This window comes from Branchiostoma floridae, chromosome 13 (genome assembly GCF_000003815.2).
Source record: "Branchiostoma floridae strain S238N-H82 chromosome 13, Bfl_VNyyK, whole genome shotgun sequence".
In the NCBI taxonomy this organism is placed as follows: domain Eukaryota; kingdom Metazoa; phylum Chordata; class Leptocardii; order Amphioxiformes; family Branchiostomatidae; genus Branchiostoma; species Branchiostoma floridae.
Window position 1 is genome coordinate 22,044,139 of NC_049991.1, and position 24,852 is coordinate 22,068,990.

Here is a 24,852-nt window from a genome sequence, read left to right on the forward strand (position 1 = left end):
GGACTGATGGAGGCGGATGCATGCCGAGATCAAGATTATGCGAAGTTCGGTTTTCCACCTGGCGGAATTGAAGGTAGCTTCGTATTTGTGTCTGTATTGATCAGGCCACAGCAAGTAAATTTAATGGATGACATCAACGTGCGCATTAATTTTTGCCTGATTTCAGAAAATTATACAAGAATTTTTTTTCTTCGGAGATGACGAGAAAATATCAAAATGGGCAAATATATTGTGTTGTAGGCTAATGGTTGTACATGTACTTGTAGAAGTGACACTAGCCAGGCAGCCATGACTGAAGTGAAACTAAAAATTTTGTTAGATAGTTGTAAAACTGGCCCCAATATGGAATATGGAGTGTAGTTGCCAATTGTCAGTAATTGATACCAGTCTACCACACTAGTGCCACCTTTACTACACCATTTCACGTCTTGAATACAGAAATAATTGGCTTGTAGGCTGTGATACAATGCTTCGTCGCTTTAATTTTTAAACGTTTATTGCGTATATTTGGAAAATTTAGCCATCTTGTTTTTTTTCTACCCGTCTTGTTTAATTTCGCAATACCTCACTGTTTTTGCCGTCTGCAGAGGATGTCATCCATAAAATTCACTTGCTGTGGCCTCACGAGCGTGTCAGGGGAAAGTCGCCATCTTTCCACGAGCGTAGCGGCTTGTCACAAAATATAGGCCGACTTGTCGCACACCAGCACTGTCGAAGGACACAATGTAACAAAGTAACGATATGTGACAACAGTCCAATACAAAGCAACAGAGAGAATGATTTGGAAACATTCAATTAATCTATTATTCCTGCTTTTTATGATTACCAAAGGTAATGAATATCAATGGCTGTTGACCGTGATTTTCACTATTTCTTTATCGTTGAAATACCTACTCCTGCCATGTTCCGTAGGCATTCGAAAGGCGGCTTGCTGCCATGGAGGCCTGTCAGGATGCCGCCCTGGAGGATCTGTCCTCCCATCAGAACCAGACGGCCACCCGGCAAGAGGAGCGGTTCGCTGGTAAGATTTACTCTCAGGGCTCACGTGCGGCTGCGGCTGGGTTTTGTTAAAGAGATGGAATAGGAACCTCGACAAAAACGCAGTTCCGAACGACTTCTTAAGCTTCCGATCCAGGCATTTTCCCTCCTCCAGGATTCTAAACCAATGGGGTCGGGCGTGGCGTAACTGGTAGAGTGTTCGGCTCGAAATCTAGAAGGTCCCCACCGTGCCCCCGACGCTGTGCCCTCGGGAAAGGCACTTTACACGATGTTCCTCACTTCACCCAGGTGTAAAAAAGGGGTACCTGACTTCGGTCGGGGAGGTAAAAGACTATCTTTATACCTTCTGTCTGTACTGTGTATGTGGCACTGTTAATATATGTTACAAAACTCGAGTGCAGTGCCACATTGTCCCCGTCTGTCCAAAAGCAAATACAAAACAAATTCTAAACCAGACCGTATTTCCATCTCCAGATTTCTGCCGGACCAGGCGCATGGGCATGTCAACCGGCGATATTCCGGACAGCAGCATCACTGCATCATCCTACTTCAGTGACCGGTGGGCGCCTGCAAAAGCCAGGTTTGGTATCAACGGGAACTGGATACCGAGGAGAGTAAATGCGAAAGCGGAGTGGCTGAAGGTACACGTTTATAACCTGAATGTCTAATCTGTTTCAGGTTTTGGTCATGAAGTCCAATCGACACGCTGTTTTGATGACGTAGGCTGTACCCCGTGTAAAGCCTACGTCACATTTCCTACCCAGGGCCCTGCAGGGCTCTGCCACATTTTTTATGACGTAGGTTGTACCTGCAGGAGAGCCGGGTGTATGGCGTCATCACACATTTTTATGACGTAGACTGTACCTGCAAGAGACTCTCGTGTATGACGTCATCGCCCATTTTTATGATGTAATTTGTACCTGTGTAACTACAGATAGACCTGGGCCAGGAGACTCTCGTGTATGGCGTCATCACTCATTTATATGACGTAAGCTGTACCTGTGTAACTCCAGGTAGACCTGGGCCAGGAGAGCCGAGTGTATGGCGTCATTACACATTTTTATGACGTAATTTGTATGTGTGTAACTCCAGGTAGACCTGGGCCAGGAGAGCCGAGTGTATGGCGTCATCACCCAGGGCCGCCCGGAGATTGACCGGTGGACGATAACGTACAAGCTGTCCTTCAGCACGGACGGGCAGACCTGGACCACGTACGCCGGCACAGACGGCTCCGAGAAGGTACTTACGGTTACAGTTCCTGATACAAGTAGCTAATAACCCACCACATGAGTGGACGACACATAAGTTAGACGGACATCACATGGATTAGACGGACGACATATTGGTTAGACGGAGACCACATGGGTTAGACGGACACCACATGGGTTAGACGGATACATGGGTTAGACGGACATCACGTGGGTTAGACGGACGGCGCATGGGTTAGACGGACGGCGCATGGGTTAGACGGACGGCACATGGGTTAGACCGACGCCACATGGGTTAGATGGACGCCACATGGGTTAGATGGTCACCACATGGGTTAGATGGACACCACATGGGTTAGATGGATACCACATGGGTTAGACGGACGCCACATGGGTTAGACGGACGCCACATGGGTTAGATGGTCACCACATGGGTTAGATGGACACCACATGGGTTAGATGGATACCACATGGGTTAGATGGACACCACATGGGTTAGACGGACGACACATGGGCTAGATGGACACGTGGGTTAGACGGACGACTCATATGGTAAGATAAACACCACATGGGTTAGACGGACGTAACATAGGTATGACGGAGTCCACGTAGGTTATCACATCGGTTAGACAGCAGTCACGTTGGTAAGACGGCATCCACTTTGGTTAGAAGGACGCCACATAATGCACATTCAAATCCGAACACAAGGACTTCTTTCAATTCCTACAAATGCCCTTTCCACGGTTTGAAATGACCCTAGCTCCTCCCCCTGTGTCTATAGGTGTTCCAAGGGAACTATGACCGGTCCTCGCCGGTGTACAACTTCCTGGACTCGCCTGTGACGACGCGGCATGTCCGGTTCCACCCTCTAACGCACCAGGGGCTGCGTGCAGCTGTGAGGATGGAGATACTGGGATGTCCCACGGAGCTACTGTTACAGTAGCAGTGTCTGCCATGCTGGATGATTAAACGATAACGTTATAAAATCTTTTGTAATCGCCGTTTCTTTACACATAAGTTTGGTACTCATCCGGAAGAAAGACCGTCTATAATTTGGTATCTACTAACATAGTAATAAGTTAATTGCAAATTTCTGCTTGGAGGCTACTTGCAAGTGCATGTAACACGACAAGAAATGACAATGGAGAACGGTGTAGCATGATTCTACTCTAATCTAAGGAAGACTCTCATAGCGATTCTAAGGAATGATATAATGAGTAAATGCTAACTTGTTGGGTCCGACTTCTTGTTCTGAGACATTGGAAGATAAATGCTTCCGCTTTACCTGTAATATGTTGGTTTTGTGACGTTAGGAAGAGAGTAATCTACTTTTTGTCTGTAAACGTTGAGAACTATCATGGTGGTCAGTAAAGTAGAGCTCATTGTTAATGCAAATTTTCAACTTACCTTCCAGTTTCTAGGCTTAATTATTCTATATGGTAGTCAACATTTGTACCATAAACAATTGAGTGGTGTGCCAGTATGAAATTTAAATACGAATTAATGTATTGAAAATGATTACTTTTGCCACTATAAGTTTCCTAGTGCCACAGATTGTGCTCTAGTAGACAAATGTAGCAATGTTTGTTCACCATTTCAGTTGCGTTTGTGACAATCAAAAGCAGAAACTTGGATTTTCCACCTGTTGTTTACCGAAGTTGTGACGATTGGAAGTTTATCTGACCAGCACTGATATGAAAATAACAGTATGAATGAAGGCTATTATTAATAAGCTTTACATGACCAACACATAACGAAAATTGAGACGTCACAAATTTTCGGCTGACTCAATGGACCTGTCTACTGCTACTTCCGGGACGTGACATAAGAGACACGTGACTACAGCAATGGGCCATAGGTGACTTGAAAAATCTCAAATTACACTCCATTTTGCTGGACAAAGTCAACAACTTAGATTCGGAGCCAGACTTTTTCTATTCAAGAAAAGTGAAGTAAGCTGTATACAGTCGTGGTTTGTTTGTTTGTTTGTTTTATTGGGATCTCCATTAGCGGTACCAACGAAGTGGTACCGCTATTCTTCCAGGAGTTACCATACGACATCGAGCAGAGACGGGGGGCGACACAGATTATCTGGCACTTACGACTCATTGCTGCATTCACGTGTCTTCATAATGGCAATTAATTTTTGTATGGTAATTGCGTATTTATTGTGCTGTAAGCAGTTTTTTCGCCTTTATATACTTTCAGAAACGCATCACAGTCTTTCCTTGACACATGATTTAATTTGTTAACAAGATTCTACTTTTGAAACTTATATAGTAATGGCCTACTGCACTTCAGTCTGAATCTCATGAATTTCTTTAATGTTAAGACGAAGAAGAAGCTTTGTGCTGCTTTGACACTGTAGACAATGGGATGGATTTTAAACGAAGTAAAAAATTCTATGTTTGCAAAGTTAAGACAATCATTGAGTCAATACGCAGTTTCATGTAATACATGATAAAACTCTTGGTGTATAATATCTTTAGATACATCCTCTGTCAACACGAGCTGTCCTGACCTCTGATGTTAAGGTCATAAAAAATCTGTCACCTGGCTTGTCCTGCATGACCTATGACCTGCTAGGTCATCTCAAAAATAACCTGTCACCACAGCTTGTCCTGAACTATGACCTGCTGGGTCATCTCACAAAACAGTATTCTATCACCAAAAGTATTCTATTCAACAAAACCTCTACTTGTCTTGACCTCTGACCTCTGGGATCACCTCACAAAACAACCTTCTGTCACCACGGCCTGGCCTGACCTCTGACCTGCAGGCAGACGTGACATCCTGACCTGTGGCCTGTCGTCGCGTGTGGAGATGAACCCGACACACATGCTGTCCGCCGTGTGACCCCACATGACCTCCACAGCCGGGTCACTCTCACCTTCGACCTCTTCACATCTCAGGAGAATAACGCCTCCGATTTTCTTATCTACGTTTCTAAGGAAGGGAGAATGAAGGAACTTGGACTTGAGCGCCTGGTCTAAGGAACGGTTTGTGTCCTCCCCTCGCAGGACAGACTCCGCACACTCTCTCGCCAGCAAGGTCTGCATGATGTGCTCCCCACAGCCTGTAGTACTGCAGGCCACAGACAGGGGGCTCTCCTGCACTGCCCAGCAGCCGCAGCCGTACATGGCAGCGTGACCCAGCCGGCCCGGCTGCTTCAGCGCCAGCCCGCCACTCGACACCGCCGCACTCACGTTACCGAGCGCGTCCATGGCAACGGCACCAACCGTGTCCAATCGGATGTCCCCACTCGTATCCATGGCAACAGGCCTGACAGTGTCCAATCGGATGTCCGAGTCTGACCAGTCTTGTACAGCGGACTTGGAGTGCACCAGTGACTGTTCTCCATGGTCAAACCTGCCTGCCCTTCCAGAACTCACACCTGTCCCTGCCTCACCTGAAATGCTCGACAGCCTCCCTTTGTCTGAGATGTCTTCATCTCTTTTCTTGCCCAGATCTCCTTCACCCTGGAAGGACCCTCCTTCCTCCGAAGTACAAGTATCCTGCAAGGTGTTGCCGTCTCCTTGACCCTGAACCAGCACATGTAAGACATCCTTGCTTGTTCCTTGTAAGACATTTCTGTCTCCTTGACCCAGTTCTACTTTATTGGCAGTACTTTGTAAGACATGTTCATCACCTTGACCTTGTACTTCCATCCTAGTACACACCCTTTTCCCAGCCCCTTGCCCGTGCTGTGCTGAAGCCCTCCTCTTGTGTGAGTCTGAGCGTTCCTTCCTGCGCTGCTCTGCAGCTGCCAGCCTCTCCATGTACCTGGAAAATGGAGTTTCACAAAGACTGATACAAACTGGGTCCCATTTGTATTCTCCCATTCGTATTTTCCAAGAACTATCGTAAGTGGAATTTGTTATCACCAAGTACAGTAGGGGCATCTTCTCTGGATAGCTTTAAAGAACGCTTGCAGATAGATGTGCAAAAGTTAGGTGTGACGGGTCGTTCAGTGTAAAGTGTATTATAACCAGCTGTTGCAAAGTTGGTGTGTGTGCCTGCGAAGTTGGTGTGTTACACCGAAGGGCAGTTATACTGGCAATATAGATACAGAAGCTGGTGTGTTACGCACAAAAGTGATGAGCCGCCTCAACTTTTTCAACCCTAATAACTGTTACAGTTACTGTAGTACTATATTTGCTAGACAACTCATTAGTTTATGTGCTTTGCCATCCTCCCAATGACGGTTTTAGCTTGTCCCACCTATAGCTTTTGCATGCTGAAACTATCACGCTCGTACCCAGCGCCGCGAAGAAGCCATAGGTTTAGATTGTGGGCTCAACCAATACACAAATAAAACTATATGGAATCCACTAATTAAAGGACGCTGTGGAGGAGCGTGTGAAACTATAGTGAGAGCAACTGACATAATCTTGAATCCTGAAGCAATGGATTCTGGGAAGTTTGAAAATGGTGAATACCTCTTGTAGTTTGCAGCAGACTTTTCGGTGACCAGTTTTTTCCCATCAGCCCCCTGGATGCCGCGCTGCCTGGCCCAGCTCTCAGCCCCCCTCCCCACCAGCACTGAGGGCGAAACCCGACCCAGGGTCATCGGACCGGCCCACTGCTCCTCCAGGAGGGTCCGTGCAGCCAGAACGGGATTCCGGAGAGAGCTAACCGCTCCAACCTGAAACAGGGGTACAACACAGGGTTTTTGTAATGAAAATGGGGGGATCTCGGTAGCCTATCACGTCAGGCCAGGTAGACAGCCCAGACTTTTCATTAAACCCCTGTGGCTTATAAGTTACATCATCATTGATCATCCTCTGTCTATGGGGTGCAAGTAGGTTACAGTGCTATTGAAAGCTACATTGTAGCCTCTACCAGGCTCTGTGATTCGATAGAAATTGGACAAATAGGGGTCCGGTTGGGATAATGGTTCTACTCGGCCGACTGACTCCCCTATCTGTCCAATTTCTACAAAATTTAATAGACCGCCGAACCATGGAGCCTGGTAGAGGCTAGCTACAATGATGCCCGTACGTACCGCGCCGAAGAGGCGGGTCTCCCCGTCCATGACGCCGGCGTCGCACTCCACGGTCCCGCCGAGCGTAAGGTTGGCTCCGGTGCCGGCGTTGGTGCAGGGGGCGTCCTCCAGCGCGGCCACGGCGGCGCAGGCGGCCTCCCGCGCCGATCCCCCCGCCCGGAGTCGTGCCAACCCCGCCCGCAGAGCCGCGCGGCACGCCCGGGCGTACACAGGAGCCTCCCTCACGGAGTGGTACCCCGTGCCCAGGTGCACCGCCACCACACCGAGACCACCGTCTGCAGACATCCTGGTCGCAAGGAGTAGGGCGAGAAGTCAAGCTTTTAGTGTCAGAACTGTGTCCAACTGCGTTACCAGAACACTGTGAACTGCTTCAAAAACAAGATAGACGGATACATTGAAGCCGTGCTCGACGGAGGAGCGACAGTGGGCTACCCAACTTCCAGTTCCTGACCGCGGAGGTACTACAGTCTTTGCGGTTCAGGTAAATTCTTCTCTATATCATCAACGGAACGGAAAAATTCATTGTTTCACCGCCATCTTGTTTTCAACTTTGACCCTTGACCTATGACGTACATAATTATCCAAATAATGTCGCAGTTGTTCAGATACATTGTAAAGTACTCCAGACGAACCAAAGTAGCACTCTGTCCTGGCTGGTACACTCAAGAAAAGAAAGCCGCTTTCTTAGTTTAATGTTAAAACATTTGGATCATGGTAAATATCTACAGCAACAATCGCAATCAGTAAATCTACTACTAGTAATGAATGTATTGTAAGTGCCTCAGCTGGCTACAGTAGGTATATATATATACATATATATATATGAAGTAAGGACGCCCTATCCAACCACACAGACCCAATAGTTATATTCCACATTATTGGTGTAAATGAGTGAAAACGAGAGTGCTTGGAGTGTGCGGACGTTGTTTGGAGAGCTCCCGTTTTCGAAGCCTTTTACCGCGTAAAGAAGGCTTTTTGAACGGTTTTCTCTCTCACTAAATAAGTGTACTCGCATCAACAACACATCAGAGCCACAGTGGGGTCTTTGATGAAAGAGAAGAGGACATTTTTTACAGTCTACAGTGGAATCCTTCTGACGCCGGACCAAGTGGGGGAGGGCGCCATCTTCGAAACTACCCAAGCCAACCCTCCGTATCCACCAAGCTACCATACCAAAGTTCATTTTCCTCTGCCGAACAGGACGGACTGGCCACAGAATCCTCGGAGCTACAGTAGGACCTGACCACAGTAAGGCTTGCCTATTTTAGTCAGCAATAGCTACATATTTGTGGAAGCTGAGTCAAAATGGGGAGGGCGCCATTTTGAAATTACCATAACAACAAACCCAAGCCAACCCAGGCCAAGCAGGCGCCATCTTGGTTTTCCTTGGTCTGGTATGTATACAAGAGCTCAGAAAAAGAAACAAGAAAACGAAGGAAAGCAAAGCATAGACCCTATAGATCTTGACCTTGCAAACAGTGACCAAGAAAAACAGAACATTCAGGGAAAGCCAGGAGACCACAGGACACTCAGAGATAGGAGTAAGAAGCAATCAGATAGCCAAGATCAGACTGCTGAAAAACGCAAACCAACTCAAAGAAGCAACACACTGCCACGCAAACCAACAACATCAACTAAGAAAGTAGAAAAACTAGCACCAGTAGAAGAAGTTGAGGCTGACGAGGAAGACTGTGTATGTGGATGTGACCACCCAGAAGGAGGGCGTTGGATCTGTTGCGACTCTTGTGACAAATGGTGGCATAACACATGTGCCAAGTTATCCTACAAGGTATGTGACTTCCTCACAAAAAACAAAGAACCATTCCACTGTGCACACTGTATCACACAAGAACTGAATGACAAGCCATACCACCCTATTGATATCCCACACAAAGAAGTGAATACTCAAGGCACAGCTAAAGATAGCCATATCCAAGATCTCTCTAATCACATTGTGCTGATTGATGGGATACCCCAACCTGAGCAGTACAAAAACAGCGGGAAGATCATTGCAGAGATTGCCAGAAACAAACCACACTGTGCCCACAACATCGACCTCGCATACCTACTCCCTAGAGGGGGTATAGCTGTTCACTGCAAAAACTCTAAAGCCACAGAAGACCTACTGCAACCCTGGCAAGACGGTGCCTTTAACGCCAATAGCGAACAACTATCAAGCCATAAAGCAGACCAATCATACGGAAAAAGGGCAATCCTCAAGAACATTACTCCTGAAGCAACAGAAGAAGAAATTGAACAAACCATACTCAAACAAACTAGCATCCAAGTCAAGGCACACAGATACCGCTATCAAGACACTGGCAAACCACTAAGGGTTGTAAGAGTTGATGCTACACTTGGGCAACTTAACGATCTCTTCCTACAAACCCTGACAATAAGAGGGGATACTATAACAGTTGAAACCTACCGAAGCAAGAAGACCACCCCGATCAGGTGCTACAATTGCCACAAGCTTGGACACATAGCCAGACTGTGCAAAGAGGAACCCAGCTGTGTCAGGTGCGGAGGGCACAAAGCACACCCCGATCCTTGCAAACCGAAGTGTGTCAACTGCAGTGGCACACACTCTGCCAACGACCCAAGGTGTCGAGAATTCCAGGCAATCAAGCAGAGGCTGGAAGAACGACACCTCAGGCATCATCGGTAACCAAGGCATGAAGAAATACATTATCCAAGCAACGATTGTATGCCTAATCCTATCTACTCACGACTACACATTTGAAGCAACATCATCAACAAGTCTACCCACCAGCTCACGAGAAAAGACCTCTACAACCGACAACATGAAAATCGCCCAAGTCAACATCCGGTCCATCAACACATCATCTTCACTTGTTGAACAAATGTGCAAAAAGCAGAACATAGATGTACTCTGCCTCTCAGAGGTATGGAACAAAACGGACAGACCCCAATGCCTGAAAACCTGGAACTGGATATTCAAAAGCAGACCTACAAAAAGAGGAGGAGGGGTAGCCATCGCTACCAAGGAACATGTCAAAATGATGGAGATAAACTTGGACAACACCACACATGCAGACATAGCAGCGGTGAACATATACTCAGACACAGCAAACTTCACACTCATCTCAGCTTATGTCCCACCCGATAACAAAGAGGGAATGGATGAACTAACACATGCAGTAAAATCCCTCCTATCCACCAAGAGACCACTAATCCTATGTGGTGACCTCAATGCCCGGCACCCAGCATGGGGGGATGAAAAAGACAACCAACTTGGGCACCAACTCAACAACTTCCTGCTAACACACAACCTCCATCCCATCAACGACTTCAGACCAACAAGAGAGAACAGCGTCATAGATCTCACCATCACAAACTCACAAGCAATGAAACTGGTCGAAAGATGGAGAGTGCAACCCGAAGTCCAACTGAAAACGGATCATCACCTCATCACTATGCAAGTCGGAACGAAGACCCCAGTTGAAAAGGTTGAGCGATACGACCTCAGAAATGTGGATTGGGAGAAATGGGGGGAGACCACACATGAGCAATTCCAGACTTGGCTAGAAGACAATGACAAGAAGACAGTGCCTGCAGACATCAATGTATCTGACATGTACGACAGTTTCAAGAACACTCTCAACAAATGCACAGAAGGGATCATCAACAAGAAGACCATAACCACACACAGTAAAGGACACTGGACTCCTGCGCTTGAGGAACAAATGAAGGTCACAAAAACTGCATTGAGAAAATTCCGCAGAAGACGAGATACGCACAACCTCAACAAGTACCTGAAGGAAAAAGAAACCCTTGAACAGATGGATGAAGACGCACAAAGCAAACACTGGGAGGCACAACTAAAGAGCATGGACCCCAAAAAACCTCAATCTTTCTGGAAAACCATCAAAACACATCTCAACAATAACGCAAAATCTGTCATACAGCCACTGAATCTACCCAATGGAGATGTTGCCACATCTGACCAAGAGATCGCACAGGTTGCTACTGACACATTCGCCCCGTCTGAGGTAGAAATGAATGCAGATCTCTCACACTGGAAAAACAACGTCTCACATGCAGTAGAAACATCCATCAAACACCAGACAGAAGCAGTCAAAGAAGATGACGATCAAGAAGACCCCCTGAACTATGACCTAGAACTGGAAGAGGTAGAAGCAGCAATTGGGAAGATGAATGGTAACTCAGCTCCAAGCCCCATCGAAGGCATCCTCCCCGTCATGATTAAGAAAGGAGGAAAGGCACTCACAGAAGCACTACATTTCTTGCTACAATGCATATGGAGGCATGGCGAACTACCTACACAAATGAAGCAAGACACCAAAGTCCTTATACGCAAGCCCGGCAAAGAGAACTACAACCTGATCAAGTCCTACCGTCCCATCACCCTATCCAGCGTAATAGGAAAAATCATGGAAAGAGTAATCAATAACAGACTGACATGGTGGGCTGAAGTCAACAATCACTTCTCCCACACCCAAGAAGCCTACAGAAGACACAGGACTGCTTCACATGGGGTACTCAGACTTACTCAGGATATCACTGAAGGCTGGAGGCAAAACAAAACAACAGTAGCTGTCTTTGCTGACTATGAAGCTTGCTTCGATCGGGTCTGGCAGGAGGGGCTGCTGTACAAGCTCATCACCAGGGGCATCAAAGGAAGGATGCTGTGTTATCTAAACTCCTTCCTCAAGAACAGAGAAGCCAGCTACAGGATCAACTCAATAACAACACCCCCACAACAGAGCAAAGTTGGCATCCCCCAAGGGGCGGTACTTTCCACAACACTCTGCAACCTATACACAGCTGACGCCTACGCAGACACAAACCTGGATAACTTCCAGTACGCAGATGATGCAGCAGGCTGGTTGTCTGGAGAAGATCCCAATTCAGTAAAAGATGAGGTAGAGGCCGGCATCTCCAAAGTCATCCTCAACTGGTGCCCACTCTGGAACATGAAGATTGAACAGAGCAAAACTAAAGCCATGATATTCCCCCCTCCACAAGCAGATGACATAGAGATAGAGGACTTGACAGTTGACAACAAGAGCATCAAAGTGGTTGACAACTTCAAGCTTGTAGGAGTCACACTAGACCAACAACTCACCTATGACAAACACATCACGACGACAAAGGCGAAGGCTTTCAGAGCCCTGAAAGCTGTAAGCAAGGTCACACAAGCTAAGAAGAATCCCTCTCAACAAGCCCACATTCTACTGTACACAACTCTGGTCAGACCCATCCTAGACTATGCTTCTGAATGCACCATCGCTGCCAAAGACAGACTGGAGAAGGCTTACTCTCCTATACAGAGACAGGCACTGCTCACTGCAACTGGATGCCTCGAGAGAACAAGCACTGAGGCCCTTGAATCGATAGCCGCCATCCCACCTATTGACATCCATCTCACATGCCGACAGGCCCAGAGCTATCTAAGAATGAAGTCCAAACACACGGGAAACCCCATCTTCGACGCCATCACAAACATGAACTCACACAAGACAGACATCCAGATCGGAACTCCACTCCATCTCCTACAGACCAGACTCAATGAAATGAAGGGCGAGATGGAAGAAAGCATGATTGACAAAGAGCCATACTACGACTCCAGACTTCCTCCCTTCACCATGGGCAGCATCATTGGGTCCTTCACAGCTACAACCATCACCACCGGGGGAAAAGACAAGGCACGAGGGGAAATCCTGACCATACTACAAGACATCACAAGCAATAACGTACCCACCACAGTCATCTTCACAGACGGCTCAGCCCTTGGAAACCCTGGGCCCACTGGTTGCGCCGCAGTTGTGTATGAAAACTGGGGATGCTCTGAGCCATACGCTGTACGCAAACCTGTAGCCAGCAAATCTAATAACTACGAAGGGGAACTTGAGGGACTACACCTAGCCATAGACACCATCACCAGAAGACCGACCACATCAAACAAGATACTCCTCCTCTGCGACTGCAAATCTGCGATTGAAACAGTGACAGGGGTACAGCAAGTGGAAGCCTACAACAGCCTGATAAACACACTCAGAAGCAAACTCAGCATACTCAAATCAAAAGGCTACACCATACAGATCACCTGGTGCCCAGGACACATGGGAATTCCTGGTAACGAAATTGCAGACAAAGAAGCTAAGCTAGCAGCAGAGGAAGCAAGAAACTGCCAGAACCACACATCCTGGACAAAACAACAAGCCATGAAACACATCGAGTCACAAGCACATGAGAGATGGAACAGAAGGACCAAGCTGAACACAAGAAGTGAACACATGCAGAAAATTGCCACCAACATGAAGAAGAAGGGACAAACACTGGGAAGAAGAAACACACAAGTCATCATCAACCAGCTAGTGAGCGGCCACACCAGACTTAACTCCTATCAAAACTGGATGAGCCCTGAAATCTCACCTAGCTGCACAAACTGCGGTGCTGTGGAGACCACCAACCACTTCCTGTACCACTGCCCTCGCTATGAAAAGGAGAGACAACACATGCTGCTAGAAGTGGAGAACATTTATGAGACATACAACACAGCAGGGGACAGCAGAGACACCGACATCACCACGCTGGCTGGAATGAGAGAAGACCTGTCAGAAGGAATCAACAAACAGATGTACATGGCCTTCTCCCAGTACATTGAGAGTACACACCGTTTCGACGTACTCTCCTAGTAACTCCTCCAACATCTCTCAAGCACAAGGAACCAAGAGTTAAATACCAAGAGAGACTATTGACTCAAAAGCGAACCATGTGTTACCCAGCACCAAGAGACCACGTCTAGCGAAATAATAGACGTTAAATGAGGACAACAACAACAACAACAACAACATAAATGAAGGCGCTGAAACATCACCCCGCTTTCAAAGCCTGTATTTCCCATTGCAACATTACAGCAAATCAGCCACAGAAGAAACCATTTAGGAGCTTTCATCAACTGTTGATGAAAGCTCCTTTAAGAAAAACAATATTCTTTAACTGATACGGACAATATCAACTTACAGTGTAAAGCAAGATCTCGGGTATAATCATACCAGGTACATTTTCCATACTCAAATCTCACAGCTCAAAACTTGGAACACACAATAATCATAAGTATAAAGTCCATGTCAGTCCGTGTACATGTACAAGACTATGGCATAAAAGAACAAAAATACGCCATCAAAGTACAACTTACAGTAACGGGCTCCTCTGATATGTTCATACAGACAAAACGTAACTATGAAAAACATCATTTACTGTTACATGCACTGTATTTCGTACCCTCTACAATCAACTGTTTGCATTGTCTTTCTCAAGCTACCAGCAGCTTTGGAATATCATCTATTCTCATAGATCTACCCTTTAAAACACATCGATGAAGTTTAGACAGCCAGGTAATACGATACGCCAAAAAGCAGTTACTCGAGCAACTGGATATGATTTTGAAAATGGTCGGACGTTGCAGATAGCATCCAGTATCTTTCGTCAGTGACACTGGAGTGATCTGGGAGAAATTGTTTTTTTATACCCTAACGTACAGAATAACAACAAGATTATAATGGAAGCATTCGAGACGTATTGCTGTTTCCAAACCAATTTCAAAACTAGTCACGGATTCTTGTCTTGTACCTGATGTTGACTATCACATGGCAATTATACAATCATCAAAGAACGTTGTGTCTCTATAGAAAATACTTATATGCCCACTGGACTTACGGTATTTATTTGGCACAAACTAGATTTTCTTCACATTTCAAATCAGCCTCTTGATACAGTGCACACACAAAGTGACAAAGCAAAATACAGAAGTCTCGAGAAATTCTTGAGAAAGATAAATTAAAGTCGAAACCGGTAGAATACCGTCGTCTCTGAGCTGTCATTTTCCCAAGCTACGAATGACAAATACAAAAGTCTCGTAAGATAGTGGAAAACTTTTCTTCTGTCAGCATCGATTTGTCACGTTTTTGACATCCGGAGTCCGTTTTTCGATCATTGAATGATGAAATCATTCTAAAACAATTTCCTATTATCACAAAGAAATCTTCTCACAAAATCTCTGAGAAACAAAAAGTTTAGATGTTGTGCTTGTTGAATCATTCAAATCATACGTTAATACAATATACATATAATTAAATTTCTTCTTTAGATACTCTTCAATCCGGAATCACTGACTGGTTTCTAGACAAGTCAACTGAAGGCTTCCAAAACCCATCAAATTTAGTATACTACCTATTGTCAAAGGGTCTCAAAATTGTTTTTTCTGTATTTTTAGGGGAAGACATATACAACATTGATTTTCACCAAAAATATACATATTTTGATAATGCTGGAATATCTAAAACATTGAACGAATATTCAAATTCATATCAAGCTTAGGGAGATTGTCAATATGGCTTCCAACATTCAATATTAACCATATTCTAACTCACATCAGCTGTGCACCTTTGGCTATGGCTAAACAGTCCTATTGGAGAAAGACAGTCTCTGCCATATACAGTTTAAGTCACATCTTGGGTGCCCAAAATAAAGGTACACAGGCTTACATATACACGATGGCCTCACATTGCATTTGACAATATGAGTTTACTCCTTTTTAAAACACTTAAACACTGCCAAAAATATTTCTGGTGAATAACCACGGTACACTTCACAAATGTACATTTTTACGGTGACACTAACTTAGGTTTACGTTTACACTCAGTGTAATAATGTCTTCTTGACATTTGTTCCATACAAACTAAATCAATGAAAATAGTGATCAGAAGGATCCTCTTATCTACCTCAATTCTCTTTTCATCAGTTGCCAGTTCAATTGCACTTTAGATCCAGATCCAGAGCCTAGCTGACTATAAATCTGAGGAGCTAGACAGTATAATACTTCTGTATCTGTATCTGTATCTGTCTGTATCTATATAGCCGGTATAACCGCCGTTCAGCATAACACACCAGCTTTGCAGGCACACGGCGCGGCAGCAGCTGGTTATATTACACCGAACGACCAATAAGCCATTAATACTTGTCATTAAGCAAATTGTCCCCTACCCCCCCCCCACCCACAGTCTTCCATCCCCATTCCACTAGGACTGCGACCTTGCTGTGAGCAAGTTGGCAGAGCGCTCAAGGAATTCTATAGACAAAAATAAATCATTTTACGCTTTGCGTGCTTTGCTGTCTTTTCATGATTTGTCATACATTTTGCGTGATATCACAATCCTTATTATCATGCAGTCAAGGGTTATTCAAATCCAACTGAGTTTTGCAGCAAAGTCACAGCATAATCGCAGTCTTGTGGAATGAGGCCCTTAGCCCAAAGGGCCACATTCATCATCAGAAACAAGTTTCCATCACATAACAGAATGACAGAAACTTGTCAGCACCCTGGCCATGTCCTAGCTCTGGAACATGCAGACTATAAAAGTGGTAGCAGTGTGAATACTGTAAATGCAGAAACTTTCACGGTGGTTTAACGTTCGTGGTTTTCGCGGTGGCCGCTTCAGTGCGAACTTAAAACCACCGTGAACATTTTTTCCATGGCAGTAAGAGACTACAGTGCATGGTGCTACCGCGAACTTAAAAACCACCGCGAAAAGTCCTTCCCGCTACTGCGAAATTAAATACATTTACAGTAGTCTTCAGGCTGGAGATCATGCCCACAGTGCCTCTATCGGCTGGGACATTGGCAGGGTCAAGTTGTTCAAACTCAGCATCTGCAGAAAAACAGGAAAGTTTCAGTCAATGTGAGTACAACATCCTATCATTATTACAACCTTTTTCATTTTACCTGTACTGATATGTGTATTCTGGATTCTCCAGAACCCTTAAAACTTAGCCCTTCACCCTTTAACCCCTGACCCTAAGTGACACGACCAGTACGTCCTGTAAATAGCTGTAGTCCACAAAGTGATTTTCAATGTGAGGCTTCTGTGCAAAACCTACATAATTACATGTAACCCTTAATCCACAGTGACTTGAGCCATAAACATTTACCTTTCATGACCTAACCCACAACCCTTGACCCTCAGTGACCTGACCTGTGTGCCCTGTACATAGCTATAGTCCACAGCCTGCTTGCTGGCCATAATGTTGTGAGCTTTTATACCATACCTTACCATAACTTCAAACCCTTAGTGACCTGACCTATAACCCTTAACCCTTAGGCATGTAACACATAACCTTTGACCCTCAGTGACCTGACCTGTGCATGCTGTACATAGCTTTAGTCCACAGCCTGCTTGCTGGCCATAATGTTGTGAGCTTTTATACCATACCTTACCATAACCCCTAACCCTTAGTGACCTGACCTATAACCCTTAATCCTTAGTCATGTTACACATAACCTTTGACCCCCAGTGACCTGACCTGTGCGTCCTGTACATAGCTGTAGTCCACAGCCTGCTTGCTGGCCATAATGTTGTGAGCTTTTATACCATACCTTACCATAACCCCTAACCCTTAGTGACCTGACCTATAACCCTTAACCCTTAGTCATGTAACACATAACCTTTGACCCCCAGTGACCTGACCTGTGCGTCCTGTACATAGCTGTAGTCCACAGCTTGCTTGTTGGCCATGACGGTGTGCGGCTTGTGTGCGACCCCGTACACGCGTATGGAGCCCAAGGTCATGTCCTTGGTGCCCGGATACCCTGACATCATGACCTGCGATGAGATGGTGTTCTGGGGCGGGGGCACAGGGAGATAAGTTTTATACGTAAGTATGCTCTGTGTATCAAAAGCCAGAACACATTGTACTTGTGCTCATTCAAACCTACATGTACCACAGACTGGTACTGTGGAAGCCCCCTGGACCAGACGGCTGCCACCATGGTTACTGGTAAAGTAGCAGACACCCTGTGGTGTTTGATTACATTATGTAGCAGGTGGCAGGACAGAGCTGGTCACCAAACACAATATGTATTAAGGCTATGACTGTTCCTTACAGACTATGGAGGATGGATGGAGGGAGACTGAGTCACGCTTACCTGTGCAACCAACATGACCAGATAATGATTATGATGATGACAGCAACATAGAGCAGTTGTACATAAGGCTAGACCCCCCCCCCCCTCTCACACACACACAACCCTGCCACTCACCCTTGATGAGAAGAACTTGATCATGGTGAACTCCTTTTTTCCTTCTGTGTCTGCAAACACAAATGTATAAAAACTTATATTGTGTCAATCACAAATCTAGTACAATGATAAATAATAACATTCATCCCATACCCAATACTGAAACAACTGTATCCCATTGTCAATGTTTCTGAACATGGACTTACTCACAATAGGAAATAACATTTTCTCATTAAATGGTGACAATCTAATGGTATGTAAAAGTCTGGGACTGACCGAGAGTGTCTCCATCGTCCCAGAACAGCCCTCCCCAGGCGTCGAGCGTCCGGTTCAGCGCCACAACCAGCCCAAACTGGTTCCTTCTGCTGGCCGTGGTTGTCGTTTCCGGTTGCTGGGTAACCAGGATGACCCCGCCTCGAACATGCAGGTTGATAGTGTCCTGGGGAGCATCCAAGGTCACGTTCTGTCCTACAGGAACTACTGGCCTACCCTGTGGGGAGGGGGGCAGAGCAAAGGTCAAGGTCAATATGGTCATGTTCTGAACTACAGGAACTAATGGCCTGCCCTGTGGGGAGGGGGGCAGAGCAAAGGTCAAGGTCAATAGGGTCATGTTCTGAACTACAGTCCTGCCCTGTGGGGAGGGGGGCACAGCAAAGGTCAAGGTCAATGGGATCATATGCTGTCCTACAGAAACTACTGGCCTTCCCTGTGGGGAGGGGGGCAGAGCAAAGGTCATGGTCTATAGGGTCATGTTCTGTCCTACAGGAACTGCTAGCCTGCCTTTGGAAGAAGGAGGGTGGAGGCACAACAAAGGTCAAGGTCAATAGGGTCATGTTTAGTCCTAAAGCAGGGAGAGACACTGTACAACAGTCAACTGCTTCAGAAATCTACATCTATGGTCACAAGTGGGTGTCTGTAGGTTAAAATCACACTGAACAAAGACTTTCAGCTAATCAAAAATAAAACAAGAAGAAGACTTACGGAGTAGAAGTCGTACCAGGTGTCATTGGGGAAGTACGCTGTCACCTTGGTTGCACCCTACAAGAGGGAAAACAACATCTTTTCAAACCAAAAGAGATACAGTTTGAGGCACATACATGCAGGGAGCTGAAAAAAAACTTGTACTGAGCATAACGTGACTACTAACAGTCAAACTGGTAGGCTTAACAAACATAATGTTGCTTAAAACATCTAGAGATCTTTGACCAAACATTGTCAGGAAAGCGCCATGCATTCTTACCTGCTCCAGTACAGGTGTGACCATTAAGCTGTCGCCCCATAGAAACTGGGTATCCACGCCCCAGGTGTTACTGTCTGTGGGGTACCTGGGTGTTACAGAACACAGCTACATTAACACACAGTAGAAAACTGGGTATCCACGCCCCAGGTAATACTGTCTGTGGGGTACCTGGGTGTACAGAACACAGCTACATTAACATACAGTAGAAAACTGGGTATCCACGCCCCAAGTGTTACTGTCTATGGGGTACCTGGGTGTTACAGAACACAGCTACATTAACATACAGTAGAAAACTGGGTATCCACACCCCAGGTGTTACTGTCTGTGGGGTACCTGGGTGTACAGAACACAGCTACATTAACATACAGTAGAAAACTGGGTATCCACGCCCCAGGTGTTACTGTCTGTGGGGTACCTGGGTGTACAGAACACAGCTACATTAATATACAGTAGAAAACTGGGTATCCACACCCCAGGTGTTACTGTCTGTGGGGTACCTGGGTGTACAGAACACAGCTACATTAAAGTACAGTAGAAAACTGGGTATCGACGCCCCAGGTGTTACTGTCTATGGGATACCTGGGTGTTACAGAACACAGCTACATTAACATACAGTAAAAAACTGGGTATCCACACCCCAGGTGTTACTGTCTGTGGGGTACCTGGGTGTACAGAACACAGCTACATTAATATACAGTAGAAAACTGGGTATCCACGCCCCAGGTGTTACTGTCTGTGGGATACCTGGGTGTACAGAACACAGCTACATTAATATACAGTAGAAAACTGGGTATCGACGCCCCAGGTGTTACTGTCTGTGGGGTACCTGGGTGTACAGAACACAGCTACATGAACATACAGTAGACAACTGGGTATCAACGCCCCAGGTGTTACTGTCTATGGGGTACCTGGGTGTATAGGATAAAACATGCACTATGCTATAGTCTATTGTAAGATCTTGTCAAGGCAAGTTACCAGTAACACTGTGCTACATGTACCTCACATAAATAAGGATAAAAATAAACTTTGGGCGATTAGAATTTAGATATCAACGTTGACGGAGCATTCAGGTACCTAGAGCTACTCCTTGTAGCTAGAGTTTCTCATTGTGTACATGTACCTACAGGCAGGAGTCAGAAATTGTATGGAAAGATTCTTGTTACAGAATGGATCACATCATTCCTTAGACTCTTCATGCTTCGTAGAAAACTAAGAAATTTTGAAATAATTCTCAATTCTTTTCATCTCAGTATTTTTACAAACACTTTGTAAATTTAGCAGCATGCATTACTAATAACTGCCAACTCACTGGAAGAAGAGCGGCCTGGCAACTGCCTCCCCCATCTTGCTGGCGCGGTGGAAGAGGAAGTAGAGGTGAGGCAGCAGCAAGTACCGCGTCAGCAGCGCCGACCGGATGGCCTTCTGGGTGTCTGCGCTCCAGACTATCGGCTCCTGGGACTGGAAAGTACAATGTACAGCACTGACATTAGCCCAAATCTGCAGTCTCTGTGTACTGTATAACAATGTTACATATGGCCTTCTGGGTGTCTGTGCTCCAGACTATCGGCTCCTGAGACTGCATAGGACCGAAATTAGTGAAAAAAACTGCAGCCTCAGTTTTTAAAAATGTTACATATGCCATATGGCCTCCTTCACTCAAAATTGATAATGATAAAATCATATTGGCATCAGCCCTACAGTGTCGGCTATGACTAAATAGTCCTATACGAGAATGACAGTCTCTGCCTCATAGGGCACATCTGTAATCTGACTCAGGTCTGTTGCAAAGTTGTTTTCTCTGGATTTGATTTTTCTTCTGCACTGCACATTAGCACTGTTATCAAATTGAAAGTACACTGTCTCATTCTATCAGTGTTCCCTATTTGGCCGATCGTTTGATAACATATTAAGAAGTGCACCAGGTCCTGTCCTATTTGGCCTGTCGTTATGGTTACGTGAGAAATTTACCTTATTTGGCTACGTGAGAAGTTTACCCTATTTGGCCGGTCGTTATGGCTACGTGAGAAGTTTACCCTATTTGGCCTGTCGTTATGGTTACGAGAGAACGGGTAGAATGCGCCCAGCTGTTGCCAGCGGAGACACAGCTCCTCCGTTGTGTTTTCCAGGAACCCGCAGATGTCCGCCCCGACCAGCGGGATTCCAAACAGGTTCAAGTTCAGGATTCCTGGAAGAGAAAGGCGGATGCCGTGAGGAACGCCGTACCTTTGCTCCGAGCGTGTTGTGGTTGCGAGAGAAGGGATAGAACGCCCCTAACTGCTGCCAGCGCAGGCAGAGCTCTTCGTTCGTGTCGCCCCCGAAACCGCAAATGTCGGGACCCACCAGAGGGATGCCAAACATGTTCATGTTTAGGATGCCTGAAAAACACACACAAAAATTATGGTTCTTGGAGGCAAATGTGCAGATTTGGGCACATTGGCAAACCATGCAAATCCATGACGTGTCTTTTTTGGCACACTTTTGACAGATTAGCTTCATATCGATGCTTTACATATGCCAGGAAACTCAAAAGGTATGGAGCAGTGCATTTTCCAGTAATGTAACTCACCAGGTATGGAGTAGTACATGTACATGTCCCGGAATCTAACTCACCAGGAATGGAACAGTACATTTTCCAGGTATGTAACTCACCAGGTATGGAGTAGTACATGTCTTGGAACCTAACTCACCGGGTATGGAGTAAAATGATGTGTATTTTCCAGGAATCTAAACTCACCAGGTATGGAGTAGTACATTCTCCAGGAATCTAAACTCACCAGGTATGGAGTAGTACATGTCCTTCCAGGAAGACTTGTTGTCGCCGAGCCAGTGCCCGCCGTGGCGCCCGCTGCTGGGGAAGGTCGATCGGGAGATGACGACGGGCCGCGTGCCGCGGATACTCACCAGCGCACTGGGGGGGAGTAGAGTGTTTTTACATGTACATCGGGCATTTTGTAACTTGACCTGTACCATATAGACTCGATTTCCCAAGTAAACCTTGGACTTATGAACGACTTACCATGGACCATATAGTTCTATTTTCACCCACAGTAAGCCAAATGGTCTGAAAATGTCTTGTACTCAACCGGGGACAGTTCTCAAACATGGCAAACAGGAGTGACTCCCACTCTGACACAGGTAAGTCCACCTTCATTCTACATGCATCCTTTTTTAGATCCAAGGTTTACGTGGGCATACACCATATATATTAATGTGTAAGGGAGAAGGAATTGCACTTCACAAAAATCATTAAACTCAAATTACACAGCATTCACAGTCAGCAGAAATCATGCATCTTATGCTAGAAAATTTTGCAATTGTTTGAGTCAGGACCAGGGCTGACTCCAGCTTTAGACTTTTTTTCCATCTCACTCATTGTTTGGGAGACCGTGTTGTTGATTTTCAATTTTAAACGTGTCATTTTAAGGTCATAAAAAAAAAACATTTTCAATAGTTCCATGTTTCATATTTTTCAGATTTTTGGGACGATTATTTTCTTTCTTTCCCAACAAGCAAATTTCCATCCTTGGACGGAGGGACGGGTCCTGGAGACAGCCCTGGTCAGGACTATGATTTGAGAATCAGAAGGAATCGCACTTGTGAGAGGCGATGATCTCGAAGTGTCCGTAGAGATTGTGCAGGTTGTAGTGTGTGGACAGGTGCTGCTGGGAAGAGGCACACAGTGTCTTGGCCGACAGACTCCCGCCTACAACAGCTGGAAAAACAGTTCCACTGAAGTTATTGCTTAGTCATGATTGTACCATTTGATGATCAGTTCGCACTTGTATGAGCAGAACTGCTGCTGGGACGACGCACACAGCGTCTTGGCCGACAGACTCCCGCCTACAACAGCTGGAAACACAAACAGTTTGCTGAATCTATTGTTTAGTCATAATTGATGCACCATTTGATGATCAGTAAAGAAGCACTTGTGTGGGGAGAGATGCTGCAGTGGGGACGCACAGTAGTATCCTGCCTCCAGCAACAGCTGCAAGACACAGCGTTCGTTTGTCGATCCTTGATCAATTTGTTGATTAATTGAGTGTGTATTTGGTCCAGTTTGTTTATTTTGTTTACTGAGATTTCCATTAGACTCTCCCCAGAGACTGGAAGGTTGAGGGTTTGAATCCTGGCTGTTGTTGCTCACCCGACATGCAAACCACCGGAGAGTTGTGGAGTCTGAAGGACGGGATGTGAAGCTATGATCCGCTGAGAAAGCATTTTTTTTAAATATTCGAAAGGCCAGAGATTTTGTTGAATCCTATTCACAGTTACCGTAACTGTACAGTTGATCTGTGAAATAATTGGAACAGTAACATAATTGCATTCAGCTTGAAATTGATTGAGATGCATTTTATTTTCAAGTTTTCCTTGATGATTGATTGATTGATTGACAGCCCATTCCCTCCACTCACTTCCTGGAGGCTGCGGTTTGGAACAGGCCGTACAGACTGTGCAGGTTGTAGTGAACCCCGAGGTGCTGGACAGACGAGGCGCACAGAGATCGCCAGGCCAGGTGATGGAACGGATTTACCGCTGCCGGACATAGACAAATAAATACTGTAATTCCTGATATTTTCAATGTTCACGGTTTTCACAGTGACGTGAACTTATCATTACAAATAATTCACAGACTTTTTTTTATGTGCACTTGCCACGACAGTGAACATTAAGTTTCGAGAACAAGTTAAATTTTTTTCAGATCGTGAAAGTTTGGTACCGAGAAGACAAAGTGAATTACAGTAATTTACGGCTCTTAGTGGTTAAAGTGTGCAGATGTTGGCACAGCAAATCCGTAGGTGTTTTTGGCACCCTTTTTGACAGATTAGCCGTGAGGCTCGGTGGGCGTCACTTCAGCGCCATGGTGGGTATATCGTGTTAAGCATCTTTTCCAGGGGCACAAGGTCCTGGCACGGCGAGTAACGAACCCGGGACCTACTGATTCCGCCTCCAACGCTCTAGCTGGCAGACAGGGAAACAATCTATCTACAATTATAGTCTGGTGCAAATTCTGATATCTGTGGCGGGTGTCCTATCAGGTTCAAACTTGCATGATGTACATGACATGTGATACAAAGAAAAACTCTAGCTAGTTTTAACAACAATTTCTGTTTAATATCCAGTATAATTCTTCTGTCAAATACTATAACTATGCTACACTGTATCTCAATTCATCTTCAATGGTCTGGTGAAAATTCTGATACTTGTATATAGTGGGTGTCCTGTCAGAAAGTCTTAAAGTCACAGGTTCAATCTATCATGATGTACATGTGTGCTACAAAGAAAGACACTCAGTCATAACGACGGGTCAGCTTTCGAACGGACGTCCCCTTTCGGA

At 45.6% G+C, this 24,852-nt stretch overlaps 4 protein-coding genes across 4 annotated transcripts in view; 2 read left to right on the forward strand and 2 right to left on the reverse strand.

The window, feature by feature from the left end:
* The first annotated feature begins 7 nt into the window (after positions 1–7).
* LOC118428671 (lactadherin-like) lies at positions 8–2,274 on the forward strand. The gene is made up of 4 exons (XM_035838783.1): positions 8–73; positions 913–1,021; positions 1,474–1,640; positions 2,092–2,274. Exons 1-4 carry the CDS (start codon positions 17–19, stop codon positions 2,272–2,274), a joined length of 516 nt encoding a protein of 171 aa, XP_035694676.1. The 5' UTR covers positions 8–16.
* Positions 2,275–4,392: 2,118 nt separating this feature from the next.
* On the reverse strand, positions 4,393–7,743 carry LOC118429505 (threonine aspartase 1-like). The gene is given in 3 exon segments (XM_035840001.1): positions 4,393–5,990; positions 6,647–6,852; positions 7,213–7,743. Coding segments are annotated over 3 exon segments (1,596 nt in total). The 5' UTR covers positions 7,498–7,743; the 3' UTR covers positions 4,393–4,885.
* Positions 7,744–8,117: 374 nt separating this feature from the next.
* Positions 8,118–9,908, forward strand: LOC118429469. Its single transcript, XM_035839954.1, has one exon. The coding sequence runs from the start codon at positions 8,609–8,611 to the stop codon at positions 9,878–9,880; it is 1,272 nt and encodes a 423-aa protein (XP_035695847.1). The 5' UTR covers positions 8,118–8,608; the 3' UTR covers positions 9,881–9,908.
* A 5,267-nt stretch (positions 9,909–15,175) lies between these two features.
* The window catches only part of LOC118429186 (lysosomal alpha-glucosidase-like), a gene marked incomplete in the record, with an annotated part of 26,255 nt that continues 16,578 nt past the window's right edge, over positions 15,176–24,852 (reverse strand). The window contains 10 exon segments of the mRNA XM_035839638.1: positions 15,176–16,910; positions 17,727–17,879; positions 18,299–18,348; positions 18,554–18,767; positions 19,259–19,315; positions 19,518–19,602; positions 20,827–20,975; positions 21,741–21,892; positions 22,292–22,425; positions 23,112–23,229. Of these exon segments, the coding sequence (XP_035695531.1) occupies positions 16,848–16,910; positions 17,727–17,879; positions 18,299–18,348; positions 18,554–18,767; positions 19,259–19,315; positions 19,518–19,602; positions 20,827–20,975; positions 21,741–21,892; positions 22,292–22,425; positions 23,112–23,229 (1,175 nt within the window).

Coding starts and splice junctions, on each gene's coding strand:
- LOC118429469 (XM_035839954.1), top strand. CDS start 8,609: ATGTATACAAGAGCTCAGAAAAAGAAACAAGAAAACGAAGGAAAGCAA.
- LOC118428671 (XM_035838783.1), top strand. CDS start 17: ATGCATGCCGAGATCAAGATTATGCGAAGTTCGGTTTTCCACCTGGCG. Junction 74..912: donor TCCACCTGGCGGAATTGAAG/GTAGCTTCGTAT, acceptor CATGTTCCGTAG/GCATTCGAAAGGCGGCTTGC. Junction 1,641..2,091: donor CGAAAGCGGAGTGGCTGAAG/GTACACGTTTAT, acceptor GTGTAACTCCAG/GTAGACCTGGGCCAGGAGAG.